The 27,220-nt window shown below is 45.2% G+C and overlaps 1 protein-coding gene across 3 annotated transcripts in view; it reads left to right on the top strand.

Moving 5' to 3' along the window:
- CLASP1 (cytoplasmic linker associated protein 1) overlaps positions 1-27,220 on the top strand; it is a 274,399-nt gene that overhangs the window by 223,937 nt on the left and 23,242 nt on the right. For all 3 annotated transcript variants that reach the window (XM_047085723.1, XM_047085722.1, XM_047085724.1), the window contains 6 exons: positions 5,854-5,997; positions 6,483-6,589; positions 15,110-15,260; positions 19,271-19,517; positions 21,986-22,176; positions 23,943-24,071. In XM_047085723.1, the coding sequence (XP_046941679.1) occupies positions 5,854-5,997; positions 6,483-6,589; positions 15,110-15,260; positions 19,271-19,517; positions 21,986-22,176; positions 23,943-24,071 (969 nt within the window). The remainder of the gene's footprint in view (positions 1-5,853; positions 5,998-6,482; positions 6,590-15,109; positions 15,261-19,270; positions 19,518-21,985; positions 22,177-23,942; positions 24,072-27,220) is intronic.

Genomic DNA, 27,220 nt, shown 5'->3' with positions numbered 1-27,220 from the left:
GTGACTCAAGATCACTTGGCTTTATACACATCCAGCATTGTTGTTTGATTAAAATAGGTGCATTAAAGCACGGTATTTGGATATGTGTTCTTTTGCCCCTTAACTACTTACCCACAGACTGTACATTAGGGCACTGCAGATTAATCCTTCATGGAGACGGCATCACTTTTATTTAAATGCTCTCTTCTGATGTGCCATCCAATGGACATTATATAAATACAGATGGTATTGTAAGTAATGCAAACTGCCTTGCACAAGAATTTGGACCATATTTGAAAGCTTATCTAAATGAACTGAGCACCTAAATAAATTAAAATACTTAAAAATTGGGATGTGAGGGGCGCCTGGGTGGTGCAGTCGGTTAAGCGTCCGACTTCAGCCAGGTCACGATCTCGCAGTCCGTGAGTTCGAGCCCCGCGTCGGGCTCTGGGCTGATGGCTCAGAGCCTGGAGCCTGTTTCCCATTCTGTGTCTCCCTCTCTCTCTGCCCCTCCCCCGTTCATGCTCTGTCTCTCTCTGTCCCAAAAATAAATAAACGTTGAAAAAAAAAATTTTTTTTTAAAAAATTGGGATGTGATATATATCACTCTGCTCTAAGATCTGAACTTGTCATTATCACTTTAAGGCTGTAAAAAAGTAAAACAGGAACTATTTTTATCTGGGTAAATTAAAGTACCCTGTCTCTTTTAAATAAACTTAATGTTTTTGCACCATCTTTCATTTGCAGTTACTAAAAGTTTCTATCAGGTGCTAGGAAAACCTTGGTGATTTAAAAAAGCACTATGTGATCATGAACCAACTTTTCCTATTGGTGTCCTGCTTTAATTTCTGAAGAGTAGGGCAAGATTATATTCTAAATGTTAGAAAAACCCTTCAGTCTGAAATTTGTGCAGTAAACCCTCATATTGGCCCTACTCTAGAGAACATTAATTTTCTGCAAACAATACTTGGGGAGTTTGCAGACAGTATAATTCATCCTATAAGGTCCTATTTGGGAAAACAACTTAACTCTAATAGAACTATTAATTTGTTGACTTAGCATTTTTAATATTTTGATATTTACTTTGTTTCCCTTTTTATCTGTGTTTTGGGTGTTTGTTGTTGGAGAGAGAGAGGTGTTTAAATATTTAAGATGTTTTGAAGAGGAAGAAGCACGGCCAAAACCAGAACACAAGCCAGTCAGCAGTGGAGTGGGCTTACCAGGCCAAGACTGATGGGGACCAGCAGGAAAAGCCCCACCCAGACCCTCACTGGCCCAATCTGTTCCCAGAGTAACCTTGTTCTTGTTTTAGGTGCGGGAGCGCTGTCTGTCCTGTTGGCCAAACTGTATCTTTCTGAAGGAACTGTGTTTTGTGTTCATATAATGTATTAACAGGAGGAAGTGGATTCTAGAGTTTGACCGTCCTTTGACTTCTGCCCCTGCCACTTGGTGGTGGTGCGAGCTGGCAGCTGAACCTCAGAATTCTTGTTTGTTCTCCATAAAATGGGAATAATCACCCCTGCCTCAGGCTTCATTGGGGGGCCTAAATGCAGTATAGAAAACATAGGTAGAGACTCCTTCATTTGCTATTGCAGCCTCTGCAGCCCCGTGGGAGGCTTGTTTTGGTTTTGCTCTGTAATTTGTGAAGCACATGGAGAACTCAGGTTTTTTCCAGCATTAGGAAGATGTTTTTCCCCCAGTCAACCAAAGGGAATGTAAATGCAGTAGAACTTTTAATGCTATGTTTACATTTCAGGATTCAGAATCCCTGTGGGTTTGCATAGCATACATGATTTTCTACCACTGAGCGCCTGCTTTGTCAGATGAGATAGCAGATTTAGCCCCCAAAATGCCGTAAATGAAGTCATGGCAAAGAAACCTGGAAGGTATATAAAGATGCTGTTGTCTGGATCAGGAAGAGAATAGAAATAGCCCTCAAAAGTTGAAATTTCCAGCTGAAAAATTTTAATGTCTACTTACAGGTAGGCAGTGTGGCCTAGCCACAAAGCTCAGGATTTTCCCATCAAACAGGATTTGAGGCTCAGCTTAACTGTGACTGGCTCTTTCCAGAAATGAGTTGACTTTTTTGATCTCTTTGCTCAGGAACGCTACTGCTGCCAGCAACAAGGCTGGGTAGGGAGCACCTAGCAAATGGTAGAGGTTTGAAACCAGTAGTTACCGTCTTCCTGTTCTTAGAGCTGCTAGATCATATATGTCCAGGTGATGTTGCAAAAGAAGCCACATACTTTCACAGCTTACAGATAACCCTGGTTTTAGCACTTGCTTCTTCTCTCATTAAATCCTGCCGCCTTTCCTGTTTGTCAGTCCCCTCTTCAGCGTAGTCGAGTAGGTGAGGATTTCCCCACTAGGTCAGCTTCCACCTGCTCTGGGCCCGGAGAAGGAAACTTGGAAGAAAATTGTAAACAGGTAGATTTTAAACTATGTACTAATTTGAAAAAAGACACTTCACTGTTTGCATTGTAGATTATTAATACTGATTACCCTTGGCAAGACACTGAAAAGATTGTGAAGAAACCTAAAATTCATATAATACTATGTTGAATGTGTGTGTGTGTGTGTGTGTGTGTAAATGTTTGTGTTTTGATGTGTTTTATGATTAACTACCTGCCCAAAACAAAAAGCTATGTTGAGTGTAGTCCCCTACCATATGCAAGATACTAAATAAGGAATGTCTGGAGGTTTTGAAGTAACCTTTCTTCGGCGATTTTCTAAAGCAATTTTAATGACCACCTGGAGGGAAGCAATAATTGTTTAATAAATTAGAAACCTTCTCTTTCTCCCAAAGTTTAAGTTTTCCCCAGTTAATACCAGCGCTGAAGCATTTGTCAAAAGCTTTATTGATCTCCTGTCTCAAAGAACTCTTTCCTGCCTTCAAGGCAGTTAGTTGATAGCCCCGGGGGTTCTTTCCATAGAGTGACTGTAAGATTTGAAGGACCTTTTGCCCTCATCTACCAGTTTCTACTGCTGAGTGGGCGTGAGTGGGAGTCAGTTCCTTTTAAGTTGCCATTTGGTCTTTAAAATAAATGACCCTAGAGTTGTCCGTTAAGAGAAGTCAGCAGCAACCTTGCGTTTTTGGTCGGGCTGCTCACTGGCCCTGCCTCTTATGAAAGGCAAGAGTTCAATGATGGAACAAGAACAGTGGTGCACTCCACTTTTTGATCCATTATTAAACACGAGCTGTGCCCCAAGCTTTTTAAAATGAATCTCTCCAATTCATCGCTATGTTTGGAGTTACTCCTTTAAAGAGAATGTATTGATGATAATGATAAATATAACCCAGTTTTCTTCCTTGTTTGGATTCTAGTATTCTGACTTCTCACTAACACAGAGGGTTGTAGATAAAATATTTTAGGACCATACAGTCTCATTCCTTTTAAAACTGTGATATAAAATATTTTTAAAATAACGGATTTAAATCATATTTTCTACCCATTTCTGGAGCTTGGACCTCATTAGAAAGGATTTTACTTTGAAAACAGCTTTAAATCCCCAAGGGTGACTTTTGAAAAATGTATAAAATCATTTACATTTCATATTTTGGAAAATGTAAAAATAAGTTACATCCATTTATATGTATAAATCACCACACGTACCATCTGTCCAACGAGTTATATTTTCAAAATTCCTCCATCTCTCTTTTGGATTTCTTATCAAAATTTACCGTTAGGGTTATTGAAAGAGAAGTTTCTGTAGTGGGCCAAAATGTAAAGTCTGCTGCAATGGCTTTCCCACGTGACTAAATCACTGATAGCACATGGCCACTAGTTAGCACAATTTCTAGGCCTATCGTCTTGCGGCTCTTTTGTTCCTGAAAGATCCCGCTGATTTTTATAATTTGCTTCGTGAAAAACCTCAAGTTAATTTGTGATATTAGATATCCTGTCATTCTGGGAAGAAACACGGTTTTTTTTTAAGTAAAGGTAGTGGCACATTTCACATAAAAATACTGATACATTTTATAATTTTGAAATGCCATTGTCATTCATTAAAAAATAAGTCCCTAAACTTTCTTACTAAATTGGCAACATTTTCTTTTTTTCTCTCCCTGCTAAAACTCAAGTCTCTTTCTTTCTCTTTGAAGTGCATTTTTTTCTGCATGCGTTTTTTTCCCTAACATCTAACAAAAATGTCTTTTTTCAATGCACAGGTTACTTTGCATGATTTTTGGAATTTAATCTTATACAAATATAAAGGTCAAGTTAATGTATATTACATTGGTGGTGAAAAAGATTCCTTCAGATAACTATTAAGTATGTTTCAATAATATGAAAATGTGTAGTACAATCGGTAATAGTGTGTTTTGCCTGTGTCATGAAAGCACACGGGCCGCTTGGGGTTTAATTTGGATGGAAAGGCTACTGATGACTGTATTTGGAGGTCAAGGGAAGAAAGTAAGATACTTTTGTCCAGTCTGTGCTTAATAAATGCTTTTGATAGGTCTAAAATCTAGTTTTTGATTCTGTGAAAGACATTCTGATATTTTAAAATTCATAATTAATTTTTATTTCTGGTTAAATACATTTGGGTCCTTGGATTTTTTTGTTTTTCTTTCTTCGGGCACAAATAGTAGGTTTGTCTTAACTGGGCCCAGGATTAATTTTAACATTGTGAAAGCATTGAAATATTTTGCGGTGTTTACTTCTAAAGCATTTCTCAAGCAGATATGTATTTTTTAATGTTTGTTTATTTTCGAGAGAGAGAGAGCAAGCGGGGCAGGGACAGAGAGGGGGACAGAGGATCCAAAGCAGGCTTTGTGCTGATAACACAGAACCTGACATGGAGCTCGAACTCGTGAACTGCGAGATCACGGTCTGAGTCAAGGTTGGACGCTCAGCCGACTGAGCCACCCAGGTGCCCCAGCAAATATGTTTTTTGTAACACCTTACGTCACGGGTAAAAATATTCCAAAGAATTACTACAATCCTAGAAATTTTGAGTCTTTGGAAAAATAAATGTATCCTTTTAGTCAGAAGAGTATGTGATGCATTTTTCTTTCTTTTGACTCTCAGAAATTTGTAAGAGATGCCATTACATACCAAAGTCTTCTCTTGGCAGTTGTTCTAAATCAAAACCCTTGGAACTAATTCCTCAGGCATTGTTTTTTAAGCTCACTGTGCCTGCTGCTACTTAGAACCATAGAAAGACTTGCTGGAGAAATCCGAGTCTCATAGGGCTACTGTTGCTTCAGCTCATTGCTTTCCCACCTTGCTGCCAGAGTGCTCGCTGCAGTACGTTGTCTCAGTTAATAAAGTAGAACGTTTGCCAAAACACCGAATTTGTACCATTTAAGTCTGGTTTGCTTCCCAAGGACTGGCCTTTCTCACTTGGCAGGTGCAACAGGGGTTTTTCAGATGTATTTAAACTCTTTCTCTAGATTTTCTTAGTCAAAGTGGGGCTTGAGGAAAAGTGGTTGCTCAGGTTAGCCCATTGGCAGCTCCTGTAGAAACTTGTTCCCTCCAGGGGCACCAGGAGCCCTGTCCAGTGCTGACTTGGTAGAGTGAACCATCTTCAGCCTTTCCATGTCCTCTCGTTGTTTTACTTAACTTACTTAGCAGCTTTGTCCCTCGTGCTAGACAGCATGGGGAAGGTCATTGAATATGAACATGCTGTGGATATCCCAGGCCAGGGCGTGAAGGTGAAACGGGGGCGTGTTTTCCAGATTGAAGTCAGGCTGTTTATAACCGGTGATCCTATTTTCTCCAAATGCCTTTTGTGTGTGTGTTTTATGACGAAGCTGTCCTCTTACTATTGTTTGACTCATATGAAGAAAGTTTGGTGAGACCATTTTAATGAATGTTTTGACCAGAATATGCTGTTGTCCGTTACATAATGAATCACATCTTCTTTTTCCAGGCAGCACAAATTGTGCTGATCTCTCTGTTTGAATTGAACACTCCCGAATTTACCATGTTACTTGGTGCCTTGCCAAAAACCTTCCAGGATGGTGCCACCAAACTCCTGCATAACCACCTCAAGAACTCTAGTAACACCAGTGTGGTGAGTGCCTCAGTCACGACTGGTGCCTCTGTACTGACCGTGACCTCTGCGAGTCCCTTGTCTAGACTTGCTCTGATAGAATGGCCAGCTTTCTTGTTCTCTTTCAGTAAACTGTGGGTGTCTGGAGGGTGGGGGTGTGTCTGGCCCCTGCAATAGTCCCAACGAATGAGCGAACCTAGTGTTTAAACATACCCTTTTTCTTAAGTGAGATTGTTCAATCCGTTAAATTTTTACTTGGTCACTTAGCCCTTTGTTCACTGAATTACTTATGTTTTTCATGCTATAAAGATGGAAGGACTCAATTGTGTGTGTGACTCTGGCACAGGTGACATCAGACAGTTCAACTTGAGGAACCCCTGCGTGACAGCTATCCGTTTGGGGTGTATCTGCACTTAAAATTGACCTTATCATTCTTTAAAAAAAAAAAAAAAAAGTTACCCCGATTGTGCAAGTATTTATCTTACTTCATTCTGCTTTCACCCCAGGGCTCTCCGAGCAATACAATTGGCCGGACTCCCTCCCGACACACCAGCAGCAGGACCAGCCCCCTGACCTCACCCACCAACTGTTCCCACGGGGGCCTGTCTCCCAGGTAATGCCACTTCCCCAAAAGTGAGGAAACCACCCCAATGTCTGTCCACCCCATTCCTAGGTTTTTAGACCAAGCTTTAACACCAAAAAATGGATGGGTATCAGGAGATCATGGGGTCTAGTAGTCTGTATAATCTTGGGCAAAGCAGTTGACTTCTATGACAAAATGGCCAATTTGTGCTGAATGTTCTTGGAGATTCTTCCAGCTCTAAGCACTCCCTAGTAACTTAAAGATTTTAAGGCTAAAAGCCACATTTAGTACTGTTTCACGTAGAAACGCTTTAGAAATTCATCACCTATTTTGTAAGTGGTAGGAGTGCCTTATGGTATTTGTCATCTAAATAAATCCCTTGTAGTCCCACACAAGGCCTAGGGTAGTTTTCCAAACCAGCAGTCAGTCATTCCAGGCATAGTTGCTGTAATTACGGGCTCACGTTTGAAGCAGACTCCTGCTCCAGAGAGGTATTTAGAACCTGAGAACTGAAATTAGATCATCGTTTTCAGACTTTGTTGGGACCGTGCAAGCATTGGTCTTACAGACTCTGAGTCAGTGGCTTTAAATAAGAAAAATGCCTTGTCCCAGCATCTGTAGACTTCTCCATCTGGCCAGAGCCTGTGGAAGTCTCTGCGTGGTGACTTTAGTGACCCCCCCCCCCACTCCCCCCCCCCCCCTGCCGGTGTGTGTTGGAGCCTTCCATGGCCTTACACTGAGTAGTGGCCGTAGAGACCAGACTTGACAGTGCCCAGACGTGTGAGGGTCGTACGTACATGCTGTATTTGTCTCCAAGAAGGCCACATCTTTGAGGTCTCTGGGCGCGAGGATCGGGGGCTGTGTCTTCAGGGTTGCCGACACCAGGATGACAAGAAGATACTGCAAGTATATGCCATCTTCCCTTCAAGGGTTGCCTCTTTAGTAGGAAAATATTACAAGTGCCTTTAAATTTAGATTTTGAATGATCAAGAGTCTCCCCAAATCTTCTGTCATGACCAATGAAGTCCTCTTGAGTTTCTCAAGTTGTCATCTAAGTATTTGGAGCATACCAAATTTGTATTTTTCTCTTGGTGACACAAAGTATTTTGTATACTTACAGTATCCTACCATTTGTATTGCCCTACTTATAATCTCTCTAAATGCCCCTGGTGCCATGTTTAGGTAGAATGAAGAATGATGTCACGTCTCCAAGTTTGGTCTGTGTTGTCATGATTTTGGCAGGCTGTTATGATCAGACAATTGAGATCAGAAGTGAGTGAAAATATGTCTGAATTTCCCCAGGTGTCACTGAAGCTCCACTATTTTTTTTTTTTTTTCTATGTTAACATCTGTATCTTAAGCATATGGCTAGTCTTAAATGACCAGGGTCTGGTGTTAACGGTAAAATCAGAGTTCTCTTTCTTGGGGCAGCGGAGTGGGGAGGGTTTTATGGAAAACTTGTATTCTCTGTAAATTGTTTCTTTTGTCTAGAAGTAATACTTCACCATTAATTGGGAAATCTGCTCTTCCATAATACACGACTCATATTCCTTATCTTTTATTTCATTATTAGGGTGGCACGTTCCTTAGGTAATAAGCAAAAGGTAAAATGCAAGTTAAGTATTTTATTATTATATGTGCTACTAGTCTAAGTAAAGGATCAGTGGCGGCTGCTAGCATAATCCAGCAGAGCTAAGAATTGGCTGGGTGTTAATCTTCATGGATCCCCAAATTATTAAAAATTTAATTTATTTTTCCAGCTCACCATTTATTTTTAATTGGTCTGGTCATAATTTTTATTGTCAGGATTGCAGATCAGTGGAAGGGATTAATTTTCAATATTAATATCATTTTCAAGATTAAGGCCAGTGGTGGCATAAATGTTTTCTTGTCAACAAATTCCTCTTTAGGGAATTATTTAGTTGTGTTTTTTCTTTATTTTTTAAAAGAATGTGCCCTCCGTCAGTGCGTACGTAGCCAGATGGCCTTAGCCAATTTGAACTCACAACCAAAACTGTCCAGAAGTGGGAAACAAGGCTTCCTGTCATATCACTGGAAATACTCAAATAGGCCTCATACTTTCACCAGGAAAATTATAAAAGAAATGAACTCTTGCATTAAATAGCAGAATGGACGAGGTTACCCCATTCCTAGGGAGGCGATAGACAAGTTCCACCACACATAATCCCAGAGTTTTCTGAGCTGTGCTCTTGAGGCGTTTATTTTCTGTGACCTGCAGTTCTTTTGAATCATCTTAACCATAAAATGTTAGCTTTGTTATTCTTACAGGAAAAAGACCAATTACTGCTTTTTAATCTAATTTTTTTGTATCAAAACAAACCGTAGTATTTTTTTTTTAGTCCCAAAATTCTAATGCTCAGATCATGGTGTGTTATTGGCAAATATTCTAAAATGATGAAAAAATCGAATTTGATAGTTACAGAAAAATTGCTAACGAGGAAGTTGTTTCTGCAATAGTATTAGAGAAGCCGGAGCTAACACTAAACCTTGGTGAAACATTCCATTAATTGTTTTTTTGTGTGAAGGAAGAATTACTCCTTACCCCTAGCTAGTAAACAAATACTGCTGGGTATTTGAAGAGATTTGTAACCTGGAGTTTTGTTTTTAAACACATCCGTATATTTTAGCTCATTTTACCCAGTGTGATTTGTGTTAAATGAAAAACCGAGTTGCAAGGGGCTTCAGAAATGACAGGACATCCATTCCTTTTGAGATGAGAAAGCGGATGGCTTCCTCGCCCTGGTCTGCTGAACGTTCTTGACAAACGTGGTGTAGAGCAGAATGACACTAATAACAGAGCATCCCCTCTGTTACCCCCAGCAATAAAGGGTAATTTTAGGTGGATTTTACAGCCATTGCATCAGAGGATCAACAGTTTCCATAGAAGCCAAGTGGGGATTAACTGGGAAACTCAGCCTTCCGTAAGCTGTGGAGGGGCTGGTGCACCTCTCTGCTTTCCGCTGCACCTGTTAGCAGAACTCCAGGAGACGTGGTCACCCGGATTCTTCTTGTACCTCTGCTCCGATTCAGTGTGTGACTTAGAGAAGGTCTGTGGGCCCTCCTATGCTGTGGTGACCTCTCCTCTGTCCACTTACTTGCCTTCCAAAATAAGGCCACAGCTGTCTTTGGTGGAGACTAGTTCTCAGGACTATGATGAATGCCAGCCACAGGCGGTGCTGCCCCCTGGGGACGCGGTCTCTGATGCCACGACTCCATCCTGGGCCTCAGATCACATTTCCTGCCAGGTCAGCGCACGCCTTTCCCAGTGTGTGTGGCTCTTCTGAATCGCAGCAGCTGTTAGAACTGTCCGTCAGGGCCTCTGCAGACCCAGGCCACTGAGTGACATTCACGAAGTGAAGAGGGCTGCCTGTGTTCTCAGATGCATTTTAATTCTCATAGTAGGTGATGTGAGTAGGGGAATTGTAACCCTCTAGTGGTGCTGTTACTCTTTCAGAAGGAAATTGCTTGTGGTGGCCTCTGAGCTCCCATCTGATTGGATCCTGGCCTCAGGGAGCACCTTGCCCCCTGCTTGAGTGCTCTGGACAGAATGGCACGTTCTCTGAATCTTCCTGCTGTGGTCCCTTGGTTCTCGTTTGAATTAAGGCCCGAAATTCCTTGTCTGGCTCTTTGTAAGACAGTTGGTTGCATTACCCGAAACTGAACATCCGTGCCTATTTGTGTGTAAGTGCTCACAGTGTCCTTGCCCGTGCACACACACCCCCCCCCCAGTCTTACCCTTGGAATCTCACGTGATTTAAACATGTAACACACGATCGAGAGGGGAAGGAATAAAGCAGCCTCATCAGGGGCCAAACTGTAAAACAAAATTTGTTCAGTTTTCCTCTGTATGGTGAAGTGTACGTTTTGCTGCAGTTAACTCTGACAGAGCCTGGTCAAGGAAGGAGGAGACCGGAAGACATTCAGGACATCGTGTCTTCCTGTCCCCTCCCCCCTCCCCTCCCCGTTGCCTTGTGTTGTCTCTCTCTGATTCTCCTCTTCTGATCACTGCAGTCGGTTATGGGGTTGGAGTGCCGATGGGCTATCGAAGCACCCACCTCCCTTTTCTCAGCCTAACTCCATTCCCACCGCTCCCTCCCACAAGACTCTCAGGCGCTCTTACTCTCCCAGGTAACAAGCTACCTGTTAACCTTGTCCGAGGTGTCACAATATTATTGCTTTTCCAGGGTCGTCTCAGGTCTTGTGGAAAGCCTCTGGCTTAGATGAGCAGGAGTAGAGCCTTGGTGAGAAGTGTGAGCAGGCACATGGTCTCTGGACCCGCATGAGTGCAGCTCCTGCCGTGGCCCAGGGACAGATGACTGTTTCATCAACTGGCCAAATCCGTCAGCACCCACTGTGGCCCAGGCAGAGCTGAGCCCCCACCCCAAAAGGTGACGGGGCAGTGCCGTGCAGTCGAGGCAGGCGAGAGGGGCACAGTTTCCTTCGTATTCTTCTCAAGCAGACAAGGCATTCCCACCCAGAAGCAAATGAGACCTGCCCTGTCCCAAACCGTACCTGTAGCGCTCGTCCTGCTGTTGATGACGTGGACTGCTTTCTTGCATAAGGTACCCTCAAGTGGCGATAGTCTGATCCAGAAGGGGAAGTCAGGAGGTTTTCACTGCTGCATCTCACTGAGGTGCCCTTGCCTCTAGGCAGTGGAGGGGTCGGTATCTAGAAGAAGGCTAGTCAGATTTAAGACAGATGGTAAATCAGTGGGACAAAGTAGGGCCCATGGATTCCTTTAGTTTACTGCTTGAGAGTCCTTTAGGTGCTTATTATAAAGGTCCAAAGATCAGAGGACCCCTTCCCTTGAAGCCTATAACTGCATGAGCAGAGCATAGGGCAGTTCAGCCATCTTTGTGCTGTGCAAAATGAGTTTGTACCCTCTGATAGGATGGGGTAAAAACAAAACAGAAAAAGGTCTGCTACTTCTGAATGCTTCACAGATAGCTTTTGCACAGAAGTTTTACATTTCTACTTTTGTGTCCTCAGCACAATGAAGCTGTACATATGAACAAGTCCGCTGTGTCGGGTTTTAACAACACCTTTCTTTGGAAACTCTTATAGGTTTAAGAGTAGCTTCCCAAGTGTTCAGAGAATCCTATAATGACTGTTACTAGATACGCAAGATTAGGGAAAAGGCACAGCAACAACGTGACCACTGCTGTGGTCAACGTTAATGAAGCGTGTCGCTTTACTTCCTTTTTTAAAAAAAAAGATGAGCCAGGCCTCGAAGTAGAAGTCCCATTTATGACTGTCTTCCAGTACACTGACCTGTGTGCCCTAATGGGCACTAAGCTTCACCCCCAGCCACTCTCAAGACCCCATTTCCAGAATCGTCCTTCACACACACACAGTAACACAGCTGATGCTAATAAATACCCATAACTTTTGTTGGCCATCGGAGGGAGAGAGCATTGACAAGAGACTTTTACATTTAGAAAAACCTGTCCGTTACATAAAAATAAGAGGAAACCTTTGTCTCTTTGCTCTCTGTCAGAACTGTGTTGATGGCATAACACGGAATGATTATCCTAATTCCATACCTAGAATCTTAGTGTCCTTCCCACTGCAGACATATTTTCCCTACAAAATGACAAAAGAGGAAAATCTGAGAAAGCAACCTTCCTGCCTCTGGTGTCTCTGTTCTTGGAGACCTGACCTCACCCATCTCCCCACCCTTGATATGGACCCTTTACAACAGGGCAGGTCCAGAGCTCTATTCTGCCCCAGTGTTGGGTGGCATGGCCTGACCTTAGGCCAGTGAATATTGACCCATTGAGCAACTCTTCCTAATCTGAAGAATTCTAAGGAAACCCTCTGGGGTCTAATCACAGTGTTTACAGAAGACCGGGAGCTGGCTTGTAACTAAAGGATTACGTCTCTGAGCTAGGGGGCAGGTGGCAGACTAGGGTCTACCTAAGCAAAGCCTCCTCTAAGAAAGCCAATGCGTCCCTCTTGCTGTGCTCTCTTATGTTCTGCTGGCCGGGGCCCCGGTATCTGGGATTCCCCGATGACAGCTTTCGTGGGAATTTCCTTTTTCCCTACAAAATGAGGGCTCGTAGGCATCGATTTGGAAAAAAACAAATGCCAAAACTAGCAAAGAAAGTAACGTTATCTGGTTCGTGTTGGAGAAAAGCAATGCCGTCTCTCACCTGCCGCTCAGTTTTAGCTTCGTACCAAGGAGATACTTCAAACCTCAAGTCTAAAAGAAGTGTCACCCCGGATTGCAGCCGGTCACGCACGTGTACTCCTCACTATTAATTGAAAGTAAGAAGGAGGAGCATTAACTGGCAGAATCCTTTATTGTCTTATTTTGAGACGAGGCTATAAAGTTCTGTGAACGGAAGTGAAATATCTTAAGGCCATTGAGGTTACGAATGATGAGATGAATGAAGTGAAAGCTAATGTTATCTGAAGCGACATATGGAAAATAATATTGTGACATCCCTAAAAAGCTGAACGTTCCGCCAGACTTGCTCTTGTCCATCTGTCATTCTTTCAGTTGTTTTTTTTTTCCTTTTTTGCATGGGCTATGCTATTATTTTTGGTTGTTGTGATTAAAAGTATTTTAAGGCATCTTTTTTACATCTCGTATACATAATTTTTTGTTTGAGTCATACTCAGTCTTTATATATAAAAAATAGTGTACTGGCCAGATGTATAAATGCCTTTGCTCCCACGGAAGCTGGTATTGTGGTGTTCTAGAAAGGAGGGGCAGGGACCGACCCCCTGTGCTCCTCAGTCACGCTTTCTTCACATTAAAGTGATGTTGCCCCATAGACAAACTTATGAACTTAGCAGGGGTTGACATCTTGAATTCCATTCAGGTTTTTCCTTCCACTTCCCGTCAGTATATACATGGGACTTTAGCTGTTAACATGTTCATTCACATTTCTTTGTGTTTGCTGCCAGAGCCCGTCTTTGAGTTGGCATGTATTTTTGTGAGCTCTCCAAGCACAGTTGGGGTATAGATTTTCTTTCATTCATCAGAAAACAAGAAAGTTCTATCTGGGCGAGTTTTGCAATTTTAGGCAAATAGCTCCCATCTCCAAAGGTGAGTTCAGATGTTGTGCCCCAGCAGGACGTGTCCAGCCACAGAAAACACCTGGATGGTTCCAACCGCGAACCAGTAGAGGTCTGGCTCCTCCCAAGTGAGGACCGTCGACCTCTTATCTTGCTCATCTGCCCAAACCATTAAAGAAGAAAGAAAAGAAAAGGTGGCGAGGGGGGCTTAGTAAATATCATTTGTTTGTAAGCTACAGGAAACAGCCTCTTGTGAGAACGTACAGGGTTGGTTGTGTCGCACGTAGGAAAGGTTCCTGCCAGCGATGGTCTAGTTTCAGTTACTTCTTTTGAAGAACGAAAGACTGTATGTCTTTAGTCCTGAATGATGTTGTCGAATGCTCACTTAAACACACCCAAGGATTCTTTGTCCCTAGCAATCCTCAGTGTAGCTCCAAGACTTTGTGGAAGTTCACTTAGACCAACTCATCTTCTCTTCGAGTTTGTTTGAAACACGTGACACTCAAATGAACACAGTTGTTTTGCCTTTACCCTTGGTTGACTGTTGCTTCATGTTTTGCCTTCTTTATGCTGTGCTTTATCCTGTGCTTTTCTTGGATACTCTCGGTGAGGGACGGCAGGCTATTCTCGGGACCCGCTTCCGTGCACTCTCCGGACCGTGAAAGGCTGCCTGTTGACACCCTATACATGACACCCAAAGGCTACTTGGGATTTTTGCTTAGTTTCTGATTTTGCTCTGCTCAGCCCACTAAAGGAACAATCGTTGGCATCACTTTTCTGTAAGGGACGAATGTTTCTTGCTTTTTCAAATACTTCTAGACATCCATCTAGGAACGTGACTCATCTGTATAAGATCTGTTTTTATTGTAAAACGCAAAATGTCAGCACCTTGGAAGAGTTTGATATTCACAGCAAGCTCCTGGGTTAGATGGCACAAGAGAGACTCTCGGGAGCCTTTCGGTAGGGTGGATCTAACTTGGAATCGTTTTTGAACGTAGGGTTTTATTTCACAAGTTTCTAACCCCGGTGAGCATTACCCAGTCTTGTGAGGTCGTTAGCTTTGCCCCTCTGAAACTTGCTTGTGACACTAGCTTTATTTTGAAATGCCCACCCCTCTTACCCGTTTGTACATTTGAGACCAGTAACAACCAGACTCCTTGTTTCCATCTTCAAGATACGAAAGTTATTTTTCCACTTTCATTACCTCGTGCATTGTCACCAGTTGTCACCCTTTGAGTTCTTGCATTCTTGTGGTTATTGCTGTGCCCCCCACCGGGTCTTACCGAGTGCTGATGTGATGTGTTTGGGGCCTGGTTTGACAAGGAACACGTGCAGTTGTCCAGTGGTGGCACTCTAACAGGTGTCTCCTTTTCATTCCAACTCGCCTAAAGACACGAAATTGTAATTATACCTCACTCCATAAACTGTTGGAAGTAATTTATACCCATGCCTCAAATTTATGCGTGTGCTTCAATTTAAGAAATACAATATCTTTTGATCCTTTAGCATGCTGGAATATGATACAGAGAACCTGAACTCTGAAGAAATTTACAGTTCTCTGCGTGGAGTTACAGAAGCCATTGAAAAGTTTAGTTTTCGAAGCCAAGAGGATCTGAACGAGCCAATTAAGCGAGATGGCAAAAAGGACTGTGACATTGTAAGTATCCCCGGGCTAACAGAGAACTGTATTTCGGTGAAGTGAGAACTCTGAGGACTGACCACGTGAACACTGAGTTTCATCATCATTTGTGTCTTGTAGCTAGAAGAGTATTATCTTAAGAGGCCCGAGGCAACTTTATAAAATTTTGAGTGACCCTCAGCTCTCTTTGTGAAGATTGTAAACTATCTTGTCCCCCGTTTGCCTTTGTTTATCCTGGACATATTTTTGTTCCTGTGACGTGATGAAAATAGTAGGCCTGAATCAGACAGCAGCGTGGTTCTCTGGGAGCTGTAGTTCCTGCAGAGGCAGGCGGATCCGTAGGGAGTGGCGATGCGGTGGGAGTGGGCAGGGCTCAGTACTGATGAGTCAGGCTTGGCCGGTCCCGGTGCTCAGAGGTGGTGCTGTCCTCGGAGCCGCGTGAAGCAGGGTTCGAGGGGAGTGTGTGGGCAGATAGGAGGACGGGCCTGGGAGAAAGCAGAGAGGCGGCAGGGGGCATGGCATGAGTTCTCTTTGCGGTGGCTGGCGTGCAGAGAGCGGGCCTGTCGTGTTGGTGGCCAGGTTTGGGGAGGAGGCTGCAAGGGTGGCTCAGGAAGGGTACTCCCTTTCCTGCTGGTGTCTGACTCCACTCGGGAGTCACTGGAGATTTTTAACCAAGGAAGTGGCGTGGTCACACTTAAAATTTTAGGAAACCTGCTGCCCCTCTGAGATGGAGAATGACTCTGGAGGAAGTGGGGTCGGTAAGGCATGAGCTGAAATAACAAGAGTCCGAAGTCTCTGTCTAGAACTATTAGGTGCTTATGCCGTTCAGTGAAATCATATCACAGAAGGAGAATAAATGTGTGTTAACCCCTTTGGAACTTAATGAGTTCAGTTTTGGATGTGTGTGACTTGGGGGACATAGGGAGTGTCCAAGCACACATACTCCTTAGGCCTTTGCAGATACCAGTCTGCAGTTCAGGTTGGCCGCTCGGCCTGGAGATGAAACATTGAGAGACATTGACTGGTTGCCTGATGGTAACTAGAAAGTGAGTGAAATCAACCAAGTAAAGGGTAAGGACAAAATCCTGGGGAGCATCAACACTAAAGGGAAAGACGGAAGAAGAGGACTTGGGAGAAGGGCTACAGGTTATTATTGCATGGGAGACCAGGAGAGTGGGCTATCAGAGAATTTAAGGGAAACTTTGGGAAAGGCCTTGTAGCCAAAGAGGTGATGCTGCAAAGACAGCGACCAGCCAGACGTGAAGGGAAAGGACTCCGCTGGATTTTTTTTATTTTTTTTATTTTTTTTACGATCTGCATCAAATATTGTATTTTAGCTGAAAGTATATAAAACACACGTTTATTCACCATTGTTCTGATGTAGAGCCACGACCTCCTCTGGGAGAATGGACCCACGGTTTGGATTTCCATGTTCTTCTCAAATAAACTTTACGCACAGTCCTGGTCTACGGTTTCCAGATCTAGTTTCTTCCAGGAGCCCCATCTGTTTTGTGAGCACCATTCAGAGCAGAGCTGAGCGTGGAAAGCAGAGTGCAGTGGGTTGAGGACCAGCTTGAGTAACAACCTGGACATTGAGGAGGGATCATTCAGGACCTTTTCCCCGGGGAGACCTGCCCCGTCTGAATGCACATGGGACCAGTTAGGAGAAAAGTGTGGACAATGCTGTGGCAGGGCGTGGGTGATTGGTGGACACGGGTCCTTGAGGACATGGCAGAGGAGGCAGTCTGGGCACTGGTGGCCGTAGCTGGGAAGCAGGGTGGGCTGGGTTGATGTGGGGCCAGGAAGTGGAGGGCATCCCCACTGACCGCTCCCACTTTCTATGGGCAGCAGAAAGAGGCCGACCTGACTCCGGGAGTTCAGCTGTGATGAGGAGAGTGGAAAAGGGCTTCCAGAACACCTGTGGGTAGCAAGGGGCTCAAATTAGGGAATCCAAAGCCCTGCTAGGAACAATAGAGGCCCTAAGAGAAGGTGGATGCTTTCGTGTGTATTTTCCTATTTCTTTATATGTATTTATGCATCTGTATGCTTGGAGTAGGCTGTAGCATGTTTTTGTTTGTTTTTGATGCAAGTGACATCACGGTGTGCATTCTGTTGAGTGTAGCATGTGAGCACTTTCCCCCCGTCTGCATTCTCCTGTGGGAATTTTTATGGTCAGGTGAGAATTCGTCACATGGATACCACAGTCATGTACTCAGTCCCCTATTTTGGAACATTTGAGTGATTTCCGCTTTTTCAAAGCATAAAAATTCTCTGGCGAAGTTGAAAGGGGTGAAGCTTGCCGAGTGAAGGTAGCAGGCGAGGCATGGAAGCAGGATTGTCATTGGTGGGATCGGCAGGATGGGGTGCAGGAGCCCCCCAGGCCAGACAACAGGGTGGGTGGCAGGATAGGGGAACATGAGAGGACGAAGTGGAAATTGTTGAACAGGTTCGAAATTCACGATCTTAGCTGCTGATTACCAGAGTGTGAGCGAAGAAGCTGGGCTGGGTGTGAAAACGCATTATGTGTGAAAGACTCGGGAGCCAGTGTACCTCTTTGGTTTGATCAAAGTGACCCAGTGTAATAAGACAGACCTCCGTAAGGATGAATGTCAGAGCCACTAGGAAGACAGTTCCCCAAAGCAGAGATGGAAACATTCAACGTGCAGGAGAAAGTCCATCCTTCTGGGTGATTACAGAAATGCAGCAAACATACATTTGAGGCTCCACTTTATTTCTAAATTGTTCCACTTTGTTTCGGGTAAAAATTAGAATATTTAATGCTTCAGGATATGAGGGAACTAGTGTAATATTGGTGGCATGGGAACTTGATACAATTCTTTGGAGCTAAGTAAAATTATATTCGGCATAGGTGATTTTAAGTTTCATATCCTTTATCAAGTAATGTAACTTTTGGCAATCTGTGCTAAATAACAAATGCAGCAAAAGGTAAGAAAGGTATTATGTTACAGTGTAGTTTATTTCAGAGTTGTCTATAATAGCAAAAAATAGAAGCATTAAAAAAAGTAGAAGAGGAATGGTTGAGTAAATCTTACTAGAACACAAGTAGAAATAGTGGTGTGATTAAACAATATGTTATTTTTTTTTAACTTTTTTTTTTAACGTTTATTTTATTTTTGAGACAGAGAGAGACAGCATGAACGGGGGAGGGTCAGAGAGAGAGAGGGAGACACAGAATCCGAAACAGGCTCCAGGCTCTGAGCGGTCAGCACAGAGCCTGATGTGGGGCTCGAACTCACGGACCGTGAGATCATGACCTGAGCCTAAGTCGGCCGCTTAACCGACTGAGCCACCCAGGCACCCCATTAAACAATATGTTATTAAACACTTTATTTACATGGGACATTCTTACACTATGAGAAAAGCAAAATATATGACAGAATGTGTGCCGTGATTCCCACTCTGCAAAGTCTGCGTGAAGATAAGGACTGGTTTAAATATACAAGTTTAGAAAGTAAGAATTTTTTTTAGGGGCGCCTGGGTGGCTCAGTCAGTTAAGCATCTGACTTTGGCTCAGGTCATGATCTCACAGCTTGTGAGTTCAAGCCCTGCATCGGGCTCTGGGCTGACAGCTCAAGAGCCTGGAGCCTGCTTTGGATTCTCTCTCTCTCTTTCTCTCTCTCTCTCTCTGCCCCCTCCCCGACTTGTCCTCTCTCATTCTCTCTCTCTCTCTCTCTCTCTCTCCCTTTCTCAAAAATAAACATTTAAAAAAAATTTTTTTAAAGAAACATTTAAGTCAAAAGTCATCACCACCTACAAAACAGACTTCAGATGTAAATTAACAGACTTTACATGTAAATTAGCGAGTGGAGCAGGGAAAACATAAAGTGTTCAGTTCCTGCTCAGGTAGTTTATGAATTGGATGGTTTACAGATTGAAACCTAGTAACTATCCTTTCGTCAGTGGCCAGATTTCAAGGGAGAAATCTGGCTGTCCCAATACTTCTGAAAATGTAAAGGAAGAGTTTGTTAAAAGTCCTAAAAAGGAACTGACCGTGTGCTGTGCCTCAGGTGTCCCGCGATGGTGGAGTTGCATCACCTGCCACGGAGGGCCGCGGAGGCAGTGATGTGGTGGAAGGAGGCAGAACGGCCCTGGACAACAAGACGTCCCTCCTCAACACCCAGCCCCCCCGCGCCTTCCCTGGGCCGCGGGCGCGAGACTACAATCCCTACCCCTACTCGGACACCATCAACGCCTATGACAAGACAGCCCTGAAGGAGGCCGTGTTCGATGATGACATGGAGCAGCTTCGAGATGGTTTGTTCCTCTTTGCTTGACCCCCATCCAAACCACCACCACCCCCCCCCCCCCCCCCGCCATCCAGAAGAGCTTTCTGTGGCTCTCCCTGGGCACAGCAGCTCTGGGTGTAGAGGGCAAACATACATGCAGACAGTCCTTCGTTTAGCCACTTACTGAGCCCCCACCATGTGCTTAGGCATGGAAAGCACATCTGTGCACAGAAGCGTGCACAGTCCCTGCCCTCTGGAAGCCAGCAACCTGGCTTTCGTAGAGCCAGTCACGAAACCAGGAACTACCGGTGACCCAAACTTAGGGCTGCACACTGTGCAGTGAAGGAAGGTCAGCTGTGCCCCTCAGGGAAGGCTTCCGCGAGGCACAAGGGCCTGAGTGGAGGTCAGAAGCGCGAGGGGAGTAGCAGTTAGCGGGTGAGAGGCAGAAGCACAAGCCATCCCAGCACAGGCTCCGCGTCTGTGTGTCCTCTCCCAGCCCTGAGCTATGGAAGGAGGGCCCGGTAGCACGACTGAGAGCCCCCTGCTTTTCTCTCACACCAGCGTTTTGACCAGGCCTTCCTGGAGCTGCTTTGGTTGACTTCTGTCTCGTAGTTCAGAGAGAGGGGATCTGGCATATACTGAGCTCCTGCATTACCATGTGCTTTCCGCTCAGTTGCTTTCTGTACATATCTAATGAGATAGAAGGGATTATTCCCATTTCACAGGTTAAAAAACTAACATTCAGAAGGGTTAAGTTACTTGCTCCAAATATAACATACTTGGCACGAACAGAACTAGTCTGATGACGTGCTTTGTTTTCTGACACTTGTGTTAAGACCAGTGTCCATTACTGAGTAACCGGTGAGTAAGCGTGCATTGGAATGATGCTGTTTTTGTCTGGAACTTAATTAGTTCTTTTTTCACCTGATTGTCACGTTCACATAATAGGTTTTTTGTTTTTTTTTTAAATATACGTGTATATCCGTTTTGTTTCCAAGCCTTTGTTTTGTTTTTCAGTTTTAAACGAAGAATTAAATCAGAACCCTAAATTAGAACCCTAGACAGGTAGCATTCACTGTGTGTCATGAAGTGTATAGCTTGCTGGGGACAAGGAGGCAAATCAGACAGAGTCCTTGGCCTCAGAGCAACTCATGGCCTGTCCGAGAAAAAAGACCTAACACAATGGCACTGGAAAGAGAGGGCGCCTCGCTAGAGCAGATGCTGGTTTCAGTGGGGACACAAAAGAAGGGGAACTGGGGGGCGCCTGCCTGGCTTAGTTGGCAGAGCACATGACTCTTACTCTCAAGGCTGTGAGTTCAAGCCCCACAACAGTGATGGGATCCTAAGACAGAAATGAAGTCCTGCAGTCGTTTGAAGGCACGTGCCCAGGTGGTTACTTGCCGTGGGTAGCAACCCTGTAAATTCCCAGGGATTCCCAGTGTCTGTTCACTGGGCCCAAGGCTAATGGCTTGGTGGTTATTATGAATTGCACTTTTTAGGAGTAGTGGGCTGTTTTCCTTTTATTGTTCAGACAGTTGACACATCATTTAACTTACCCATTTGTTGGTCTTGTTTAAGATAGAACAGAGATTGGGGTGTTGGTTGTTCCCTATTTACCAACTGCGTAAAAGGCTTCCTAAACTTACTAAATTTATGTAAGGCTTACCAACTTACTAAAAGGCCTAAAGAGAAAAGTGGAAAGGCAGGGGGGAAATGATTGAGTTCTTTAACATTTCAAACTTCCTGTGTGTTTGTTCCCTCGCACCTTAGAAGCTAAAAAAAAAAAAAAAAAAAAGTATGAAAATACAAATTTAAGTAGTTCCTAATGATTTGTCTTTGCCTTTTCGTCCTTTCTATTGAAAGGAAGTGTTCAGAGTTGAGGTCTCTTAAGTTCATGGGAAGAGAAAGGATAGGTGTTTCATGGCTGAAGCCCTTTTGCTAAGTGGTTTTGGCACGTTGTACAGTCTGTGCATGGACAGTCCACGCACAGGCTCAACACCTTGATTAGTATTTGTTTGCTGTGCTAGTTACTAAGACTAAGCTGTGGACATTCGGGGAGGGAAGGAATGTCAGATGGGTCAGTGAGGAGAGCCTGGAGGAAAATGTGCACGTGTCAGTGGGTGTGACGGCGGGAGGGGACTGTCCAGGGGTGGCCTGACTTGGAGCTGCTGCAGTGGAGATAGATTTGGGGGGAGGAGGACAGTCACGGAGAGACTTTTAGATGGCTTCTCCTGTTTGTCCGAACTCGAAGGGGGAAAACGATGGTGGGGGAGGGTAAGGATGTTGGTATTGGTACTTGACATCTGTTCCCACATCTCTGTTTTCCTGTTTGGTGAGACGGCCTGCTGAGGGTGTCACAAGCGGGCAGCAGAGAAGGGTGAAGGGCATGGGGCAGGAATGATGGAGGGGGGCTGCCTCTGGGAGCAGAGAGCGGGCGGAGGGCGCGTCCACAGCCCAGTGTCCTCGTGAGGTGACTTTGTCTCGGTGTCTCTCCAGTGCCCATTGACCATTCTGACTTGGTGGCTGACCTTCTGAAAGAGCTGTCCAACCACAACGAGCGGGTGGAGGAACGGAAAGGCGCCCTGCTGGAGCTGCTCAAAATCACCCGGGAAGACAGCCTGGGCGTCTGGGAGGAGCACTTCAAGACCATTCTGCTCCTGCTGCTGGAGACACTCGGAGACAAAGACGTGAGGCGCCTTCCTTGTCCTTGCGTTCCCCCTTCCCATGTGACGGGCTGTTAAGTCCTGTCGTTCTGGACTTTGGCTTCAGCTTTATTTCTGTACTGTGCCTGCTGTTTACATCAAAATGTTTTCCAAATATTTTCTGAGTACCAGCTAGTGAGGTCATGTTTCTGTCAGAGACGGGCCCCGTTCCTAGCTTATTTATATGTGTGTTTTCTTCTGTAATTGGGTTTGTAGGCGTTGAGGGAAACTTGTTCCTGCTTCAGGTTACTTTGTTTAACACAGAATTTCTTAAACCTTTGTTAGCACAGAATGGTTTTTTACAATGAGGTTTTTTTCTGTGTGAGTTTTAGGTTTCATGCGTAACTGAGAAATAGAGAAGTTCATTTTTTAAGAGACCCTACTAGATGCTGCCTTCCCTGAAGTTCTGTGTAGATGCAGCCGGCATCTGTGAGCAGCAACAGTGATTTTAACTGGTTAAGCATGCAGTTCTGGAGCGTGGGTTGTTTTCTGTTATCTTCTGTATTATTTTTTAAATCAAAAGCCCTCTTTGCCCTGTGACCTTTGAGTGTGACCAACCAGGAATTTGTGCCGTGCCCGGTCCGTAATCCACACCTGGCACCACGTAGATGACTCTTAAAGGGGGGAGTAACCTAGTCAGAGCCCTGCCTTCTCCCATCTGTGTGCCGGTCCCTTGTGCAGAGACAGCAGCAGATGTTGGGGAATTGTCTGAGTGAAACTCTAGAAGTAAAAATCCACCTGTGCACTGGGCTTTGTGGAGGCCGCAGAAACAACGAAGCAGGTGTGATGAAGAACTCAAGGGCAGGACCAGGTGGATTTTGAGGAAGCTCAACACAGCCCACGGTGAAGGTCCCTCTTGGGGTCACGTTGATGGTGACTCCGATGGAAGACGGGTGCACAGGGGGCCAGCGAATGCGGTGGCTCTGATTGCTTTCTGATGCTTCGGGTTAATGGTTTGGCAGAGGGTGGGGACAGACAGAAGTACAGTGATGGAGGAGGGTGGGGACAGACAGAAGTACAGTGATGGAGGACCTACAGTCACTTCCCTTACAGCCTGCTTGGTCAGGCTGTGTTGGGAGATAGAGTGATCTCACGTAGAGAGCAGGTAGATGGTCCATTAGTGAGCCAATAGCACAGGCGAGTGACGAAGAATCAGGATGTAGTTTTTGGCTCAGTTTGGTGTAAACTCCTTTTCTTTTACTGAGATCAGGAGCCCGTGTGGAACGGTTTTCCTCCAAATGGCGCAGCTTGGGCCTCAGACACCTTGAGGCGTGTACACACGACCCTCCCCCGTGATCTCATCACACAGAAGGTCGGGAGTAAAGACAGGTCTGTGGCTGTCTTACAGGCCGTGTTGATGAAGTGGTTAGATGCTTGTTACCTGTTCTTTACCAAAGGGTAATTTGCATACCGACATCTCAGAAAACATGGAAATCCTCCAGGAGATTGATAATTAACTTAGATGTATCGTCCTCATTCGGTCTCATTTGGTCCTCTTTTGGCTCATTCCAGAAACCTTCCTCAGGTCTTAGGTGCTGGGTCCTGGGAATGTCAGCGTAGGCATAGCACCCGCCTCATGGGACTGGCTGCCTCAACCTGTGCCACGTTTGCAATGTGACCTGCGTTGGGTGCCAGCAAGATGCCAGGGGAGCCCAGGGCTGGGTGTCTGGCCGTGCTGGGCGCTTCTGGCTAGTATGTTCAGTGAAGCGCTGTGTTGTTTGCTGATGTCTTCCTTTCCTCTTGTACTCCAGCATTCCATCCGAGCACTAGCATTGAGAGTTCTACGGGAAATTCTGAGAAACCAGCCCGCAAGATTTAAGAACTATGCCGAGCTGACGATTATGAAGACTCTGGAAGCCCACAAAGACTCCCATAAGGAGGTAAGCCGGCCTCTGGCCCAGGAGTGCCGAGCAGATGGGCCTGGGGGTGCAGTGAGGGTGTGGGGAGAGAGGGGTGTGGATCAGTGTGCAGCCTGACTAGGAGTCGCTCCCTTTGGGGGGCACCTGGGGGGCAGGGCTCAGTCAGTTAAGTGTCTGCTTCTTGCTCAGGTCGTGATCTCACAGTTCGTGAGTTCGAGCCCCACGTCAGGCTCTCTGCTGTCAGCATGGAGCCTGCTTGGGATTCTTTCTGTGTGCCTCCCCTGTTCTCTCTCTTTTGCTCTCTCTCTCTCTCAAAAATAAATAAGTAAGCTTAAAAAAAAAAAAAAACGTGAAACAAAAAAAGAGTCGCTCCCTTAGAGCTCGGCCCAGGCCGTGGTTCAGGGTGACAGTCCCAGTGCTGGTGTGGCGGCTGAGCCCAGGTGCCATTCAGGGCCTGGTGCCACTTGGTAGGTTCCTGACTCCCACATGTACAGCAGGCCTGACCTGTCCTCAGGGATTTCCTGGTCGGTGGTTCCCAATTGCTGTGGTCAGAAGGAGGGGGCTGCCATTTTCCTGGTGGCATTCGGCACCTGCCAGACTGTTGTTGGGAGATCGAGGTTGGCTCGAGAGACAGATGTGCAAGTGCTGGAACCCACGCTTCCTTGCTCCACGACCTCTGACAGGTTCTTTCAGCTTCCGCGTCTCAGTGTGCTTGTGGATAAGGTGGAGGAGGACGTTGTCACAGTTTCTTGTGAGAACTGAATGACATGGCCAGTGACGACAGAGGTGCTACATATACCTGTTGGTCTTCCTCCCTCCCCTCCCCTCTCAGTGTGCCCCTCTCTGCAAGTTCAGGATGAATGGAGGCAGCCATGTCCTGCCTTTCCTCGCTCCTGAACGTGTAAAATGCTAACAACTGTCCTGGCACCTCAGACGCCTACTGGAGAGTTGGAAAAATGTGTTTCTGTGCCCCGCACACTTACGACAGGCCCAGATTGGACCCACAGTAAGTCCAGCCGGTTGCTCGTTGCCTTGTCCAGCCCCTGGGGCTCACCAGTCCTTCAAGTGCCTAGAGACCTACAGAGAACAGTGAAATACAGATGGTTTCAGTAACGCCTTTCCAATCAAAGGCACTGTGGGAAATTGGACTGTATACTTAGAACATTAGAAAACCTCAATGGATTGGACCCCAAGTGAGAATAACCTGCTTAGTTGAGTCTCGTGGCTCACATGTGATTCTCACGGGCACACTTGTGGATTAAGGGAACGGCAAGAATATGTCAACAAAAAGAATCTGGACCCCAAATTGTGCTGTTTCTCTGTTTAGCAGCTTATGTGGCTGCCCAGTGGTGACAGGTTTGATCTCCTGAAACCCGCACCACAATTGCAGGCTCAACAAGAGTAGGGGTCTCGCGCTCTGTCTAGGCATCTCCACCTGATGGGCCTGGCACAACGCGGGTTCATAAAGTGATAGATACATTTTTGTTTGTTTTTTTTTTTTTTACATTTATTCATTTTTGAGAGACAGAGCACAAGTGGAGGAGGGACAGAGAAGGGAGACACAGAATCGGAAGCAGGCTCCAGGCTCTGAGCTGTCAGCACAGAGCCTGATGCGGGGCTCAAACCCATAAACCGCAAGATCATGACCCGAGCTGAAGTCGGACGCCCAACCGACTGAGCCACCCAGGCGCCCTAAGTGATAGATACGTTTTTAACCTGTTGACGCTTCAGAAATCTGGCTTCGTCGTGTGCTAGTACAAATCACTCATGTTTGAACAGAACGCTTTCCTGTTACAATAACTCATGTAAAATGTGAGGACCCGTGAGCTAACATAGCCAACGCCATTATTCCTGAGTGAGGGAAGAGGGTCCAGAACATGCTGTCATTTGTCAGGTGACGCATGGCAGGTATTGGCAGAACCAGTATGTGAAGCAGGTTTTGTGTCTCTTAGGGCAAGTGGCCTGGCCTGTGCTGACCTTTTTCTCTTCTTTTTTAAACCCTAATAGCCTCTTCTTAAATACCTGACCAAAAACCGAAGTAAAACTGTTCTCTTGGAAGCACCTGATGTTGTTTCCTCTGGAGAGGACCTACTTAGAATGTGGCATCGAGGTGACACTAAGCCCTCCGTAGTGTGTGGCGCTTACTGACTATCCCCTTGGAGGATGTCTGTGTTTAAAGCTGGCATCCTGATCTTAAACTGTGAAACTTTGCCAGTGGACCCTAAGAAGTACAGCTGAGCAGAATTAAATAGTCCGTTTCTTACTGAGCTGTCTTCTTGAGGGATCTTGTTTCTTTGGGGTGTTTTTCCTCCTGCAAAATGAGAAATTCAGTAGAGAAAGTTCTTTGGCGTGAACTCTTTTAAATTGCCTGAGGGACAGAAGCAGAAAATACCTGTTGCTTAAAGTAAGCTTAGCAGCCCTTAGTTGTCCTGTGGCATCCCTGTGACCCAGGGTCTCCTCACTGCCGTCACTGATCACCTGACCAAGCAGGTGGGGAAAACATCCTGTTCCCAGTAAAGGAGTGCCTTTATTGGCAGGCCTGCCCTGCTTTGCATACTTTGATACTCACCTTGAGTGCCCTTGTATTTTCCTTGTGAAACTTCACTCTGTCACTTGGCCAGAAGCTCCCAGCCTTGGGCACTTGTGTATATTTAGGATTATGTATGGTTTCTTTGTCTGTCTTTTCTTTTGAAATTCTTCTAGTCTTTCTCTTATTTTACCCAAACTGTCTCCATCCATCATTCCCTTTTTTGTTTGTTTGTTTGTTTGTTTGTTTGTTTTTTAGGGCAGAATAGTTAGACGCACATCAAGTTCATGCTGTGGCCATCTTGTTGGCATAGAATATTGCACATGGTAGTTCTCTAGTGTTATGTTTTTTTTGTCACTACATTCAGACATGGTTCTGACATTTATTGGGAAGGATCTAAAATGTTTCTAAACCCAGTGACTGTGTCAGTCATGCAGAAGCAGAGTCTACTCTCCTAGCTAATTGGTACTTCCAAAGCGTGTTCATTCCATTGAGCTTTCCTGGAACTTCCCTCTTAGGAAACTCGTTGGTTTTGTATTCACAGACAGAACCCAGGCTTCGGCAGGACGCGACAGGGTGACACAAGGCTGCTCTGGGACCTTAGCCCCAGATGTCCCTCCTTGCCCGCTGGGGCAGTGGCTGC

This window comes from Lynx rufus, unplaced genomic scaffold (assembly GCF_022079265.1).
Source record: "Lynx rufus isolate CCGP_SWC_20201006 ecotype Redwood Valley unplaced genomic scaffold, mLynRuf1.p SCAF_2, whole genome shotgun sequence".
In the NCBI taxonomy this organism is placed as follows: Eukaryota; Metazoa; Chordata; class Mammalia; order Carnivora; family Felidae; genus Lynx; species Lynx rufus.
This window is presented reverse-complemented; position numbering and strand designations above follow the sequence as displayed.